Genomic DNA, 4,790 nt, shown 5'->3' on the forward strand with positions numbered 1-4,790 from the left:
TTGGCTCAGCCTGGCCGCTCCTCTCGGCTCTGGCTCCCGGACACCAGCCCCGCCGCGGGGGAGGTTCGGCGTCCCTGTTCCCGTGGGCTTCGTGTCCACGGAGCTGCGAGCCGCCGGTCGCTGCCGGTGTCCCTTTGTCTTCTGCGGCCGCCGCCGGAGACCAATGGCCGGCAGCTGCCGGGCCCGGCCGCGAGCAACGCGGGGGAGGAGCCTTGAGCTCCCCCCCACCCTCCCATCGCCGCCAGTCCCGGCTTTGGCCTGACCGACCCCAGCCGATTCCAACCCGGGGCGCGGGGGACGCCGCTGCCGCCCGATCCCCATTGCCCTGGGTCGCGGCCCCCGCTCCCTCTGCCGCCGGCGGCGAGGACACCACCTGCCCGCAGGGGGCGCCCTCTCCTCTCCTCCCCTCCCCTGCCCGCTCGCTGGTGGCGGCGCGCGGCCGGAAGAGGCACTGTCCCGGCGTTCCGCGCGCGCTCCCTCTTCCCGGTGCGGCGCCATCAGTGAGCAGCAGGTAAGGGCCGGGCTGGGCCTGGGATTGGGGTCCATCCGCGTCCATCGGCGGGCGGTCTGACCGCTCTCTCCCGCAGACATGGCGATCCGCTACCCCATGGCCGTGGGCCTCAACAAGGGCTACAAGGTGACGAAAAACGTGTCCAAGCCCAGGCAGTGCCGCCGCCGCGGGGTGAGTATGAGGAGAATGAGGCCGGGCCGGGCCACTGAGGAGGCTCTGCCGGCAGCCGCGGGACTCGGTCGGGCGCAGGGGCCGCTGCCTTCCGGGGCCTGCCGGGGAGCTCCGGGCAGCTCCTGGGGCGCGCAGTTCGCTTTACGGGCGTGGGGCCGGCGAGGAACGGGGTAGTGCCGATCCAGTTCCGTCCCCATCTCCTGGCTGCAGCTCACCGCAGCTCACGGCCGCCGTGAGGGAAGGTTGCAGCTCGGTTCCTTCCGAGCAGCACTCTGTGATGGCGTGGCTGTGGTGGACTGCAGGAGACCATTGGATACCTCCAAGTGGCTGCTTTGCCGTCTGACTTCGAGGTTTAACGGGAGGTGTAGATGCCCCGGTGCGGGTGGGCGGCCGGCCACAGCAGCTGTTGGTAGGAGCTGCATATGTGGCTGGTAGGTTGGTGCAGTCCGGGCTGGGAAAGCGGTGAAGGTGCCTATGGAGTGGGGGCTTAAATTGTTGGAAGCACCGAATGTGTGGGAGCGGGTATGGAGTTGAAAGGGTTGGGTACAGGAGAGCTGGCAGCAGAGCAGCCTCGAGGCAGATGAATTTCAACCGCTGCTGAAGCTCAGCTGGCAGCGTGGTGTGGTTTAACCTCGGCTGGCAACTCAGCCCCACCACAGCCACTCATTCACTCAACCCTGGTGGGATGGGGAAGAGAATCAGAAGAGAACAAGTGAGTAAAATCCAGGGTTGAGATGAGGACACTTGAACAGCTCTGCACAAGAGAAGCAAACCAAGGAGCTCATCCCCACTGCAGGCAGCTGCTCAGCTAGTCCCAGGAGAGCCAGGCTGCAGCACCCATAATGGTGACTTGGGAGCAGAAACCCCAGCACTCAGATGTCCCCCACTGTGTTCTTCCCCAGCCCTCTGTGCTGAGCAGTAAGTGGTATGGTCTGGGATGTCCCTTTGGTCACCTGGGGTCAGCTGTGTCTCTTCCCAGCCCCTTGTGCAGCCTGCTCATGGCATGGGGAGCAGGGCAGCCCTTGGCTCAGCAATAAGGAACCAGCCCTGTGAGATCAGCACTGCTGCCAGCACAGCCCCAACCAGTGCCAGCTGCTGTGGAGAGCATTAACCTTACCCCAGCCAGAACCAGCAGTGGCGCAGAAACAGGTTGGGGGAGCTCTGAAGGTTCCCTCTGTGCCCCTTGGTAACTCCAGGGCTTTCCCCTGCCCAGCAGTGATGCAGTGGCACTTACCCAGGTGCAGTGGATGTGTACCAGGAGAGGTTAGGGCAGCTGGCAGCTGCTCTCCCACCTTGAAGCAGCATGGCTGGATGTGGTGGCTGAGGTGTGCAGCAGAGCAGAGCCTCTGTGACCCTGCTGTGTGCACACTGCTGCTGCATGGGGATCAGCAGAACACTGCAACCATGGCTGACATGGAGAGACTGCTCAGGGTCACTGCTGCAGGGCATCTGCCAGGGCACTCCTTGGGGCATGCCAGAGGCTGGGCTTGGGGCTCATGGTTTGGCCCAGCCTGGCTGTGGCCAGGCAGCCCTTAGCTTGCCCCTGCCCCATGCCCTCTCTCTGCCCCCAGCGCCTGACCAAGCACACCAAGTTCGTGCGGGACATGATCAGGGAGGTCTGCGGTTTCGCGCCCTACGAGCGGCGAGCCATGGAGCTGCTGAAGGTGTCCAAGGACAAACGAGCCCTCAAGTTCATCAAGAAACGGGTAGGCCAGGCTGGCATCTTAATGGGCATGGCACAGACTGCTGGGGACCTTCCTGCCCTGCCCTGGGGAGTCTTTACTTTTTAATTCCTTCTCTTTGGTTGTATGGGGAGGGGAATGTGCTGTGGGCTGGGTGGGAGAGCTGGAGGTGGACTTACAGCAGTCCAGACCTGCTGTGCTGCTTCTGCATTAGCTGCACCTTTGGTGCAGGGAAGAGCAGAGCAGTGCTGGTGGAGACTGGGAACCATGAGCCAGCAATGGGGAATGATTCATTGATGGCAGCCAGGAGAGCTGAAAGCGCTTCCACCTTGAACCAAGTAACTGAGTAAAACATCACAGAACGGTTTGGGTTGGAAGGGGTCTTGAAGATCATCCAGTTCCAACCCCCTGCCATGGGCAGGGACACCTCCCACCAGCCCAGCTTGCTCAAGGCCTCATCTAGCCTGGCCTTCAACACTTCAGACTTGGAGCCTCTACAACATGTCCCAGTAACTTACTCCAGTGCCTCACCACCTCCATGGGGAAGAATTTTTTCCTAATGACTACTCTAGATCCAGCTTCCAGTTTGCAGCCATCACCTCTCATCCTGTCACTCCATGCCTTGTCAAAACTCCCTGCCCAGCTCTCCTGGAGCACCCTTCAAATAAATACTGCAAGGCCACCGGAAGGTCTCCCTGGAGCCTTCTCCTCTGCAGGCTGCCCAAGCCCAACTCTCTCAGCCTGGCTCCCAGCAGAGGGCTTCCAGCCCTGCCAGCATTGCTGTGGCCTCCTCTGGCCCTGCTGCACCAGGTCCCTGTCTTTGCTGTGAACTCCAGAGCTGCCCCAGCACTGCAGGTGGGGGTCTCAGCAGAACACAGCAGAGGGGCAGAATCCCCTCCCTGCCCTTGCTGCCCACACTGCTGGGGATCAGCCCAGGACAGGCTGGGGCTAGGCTGAGTGCACAGAACTGAGTCAGGTGCTGCTGAGGTGAGGGCAGGTGGTGCCTGGCTGGCTGATTGAGGTGGATGGGCTCAAGTCTCTGGTTACCAGGACTTCACCATCCTGCTTTGGAGTGGAGCAGCCAAGTTGTGTTCTGTGCTGGGATGGACACTTGAGTGTGAGTGCCCCTGCAGGCTGGCACTCACCTTGTGCTGCTCTCTCTGCAGGTTGGCACTCACCTTGTGCTGCTCTCTCTGCAGGTTGGCACTCACATCCGTGCCAAGAGGAAGAGAGAAGAGCTGAGCAATGTCCTGGCAGCCATGAGGAAAGCAGCTGCAAAGAAGGACTGAGCTGTGTCCTGGCTCCAATAAAGCCTTTCTCACAACCCCAGTCAGTGGCTGTTGATGGCACCTCCAGATTGGTTGGCCCTGGGGGTGCTGAGGGCCCTGCCCTGCAGTAGTGCAGAACTTGTGTGACTTTTATTTCCCTGCATCTGGAGATGCTGGTCCTGGAGCTTCCTGGCCTGGCCTGTGGCCTGTCCTAGAGGGGTGACCCTGCAGCCCTCATGGAGCTGGCTTGTCTCAGGGTGTGGAGGCCTCTCCATAGCCAAGCCTGTGAGGGTTGTGCTGCCTCCACCTCCCAGTCTGTCTCTGAACCTGGGTGGTGGTAGGAAAGGGCAGTGGACAAAAACTGCTGTTGAAAGCAGTAGCAGCTTTGGTCCTTCCCCAGGGTGCTTCAGCCTGCTCCTCCTGCAGCTTCTCTTGATCATGCTCCCCTTGTGCCCTCCACTGCTGCACTACTTCTGCAGCATGTTGCCAAATGGTAAGTGCAGGCAGCCAGAGCTCCCCAGATTCCAGCAGGAAAAGTTTATTCCCCACTAAGGACTGTGCCAGCCTGGCTGGGAGGCAGGACAGGAACTGCTCTCCCACACAAACGCATTTCCATCACACTTGATGTAACAGCTCCTCCTCCCCTCTCAATTCAGCCTCTCTAGCAGTTCCTGAGGGATGAAGCCCTCCAGGTCCCTCACCCAGGCTCTCAAACAGCTGTGCCAAGATGTTCAGTTCCCTTTCTCCCTTGGAGCAAACAACTGCTGCAGTGGCCAAGAGCCTCTGGTGGAGGGCAGACACCAACTGCTGATGCTGAGCACCTTGCTCTTGGGTCCAGGGCTTCTCCCTTTAAGCCTGGGCTTGTTTCTGATGGTACCAATCAGCACCCTGTCCCTTGGGAGCTGAATGCAGCAGCACTGCTCAACTGTCCTGAATTTGCTGCTTCTCCAGCCCAGGCTTTCTAAGCTGAGACAAGTTTCTGAGCTCATCTACATGAAGAGCTCTCTGTGAGGCACAGCCCCAGAGGTCAGAGTTCCTCTGGAAGCAGCCCTGGGAACTGGTGAAACAACAGAACTCTCCAGTGAGCAGAGCTCAGAGCAGCTCCCCAGGGGGTGGCTGGCAGGAGGCACATGGCTGAGGTAAAACTCACAACTTTAT

At 60.6% G+C, this 4,790-nt stretch overlaps 1 protein-coding gene across 1 annotated transcript; it reads left to right on the forward strand.

Annotated features, from left to right (window-relative positions):
* The first annotated feature begins 473 nt into the window (after positions 1-473).
* Positions 474-3,705, forward strand: RPL36 (ribosomal protein L36). The gene is made up of 4 exons (XM_054396256.1): positions 474-511; positions 588-682; positions 2,254-2,388; positions 3,564-3,705. The coding sequence occupies exons 2-4, from the start codon at positions 590-592 to the stop codon at positions 3,651-3,653; spliced, it is 318 nt and encodes a 105-aa protein (XP_054252231.1). The 5' UTR covers positions 474-511; positions 588-589; the 3' UTR covers positions 3,654-3,705.
* Positions 3,706-4,790: the final 1,085 nt, after the last annotated feature.

This window comes from Indicator indicator, chromosome 36 (assembly GCF_027791375.1).
Source record: "Indicator indicator isolate 239-I01 chromosome 36, UM_Iind_1.1, whole genome shotgun sequence".
In the NCBI taxonomy this organism is placed as follows: domain Eukaryota; kingdom Metazoa; phylum Chordata; class Aves; order Piciformes; family Indicatoridae; genus Indicator; species Indicator indicator.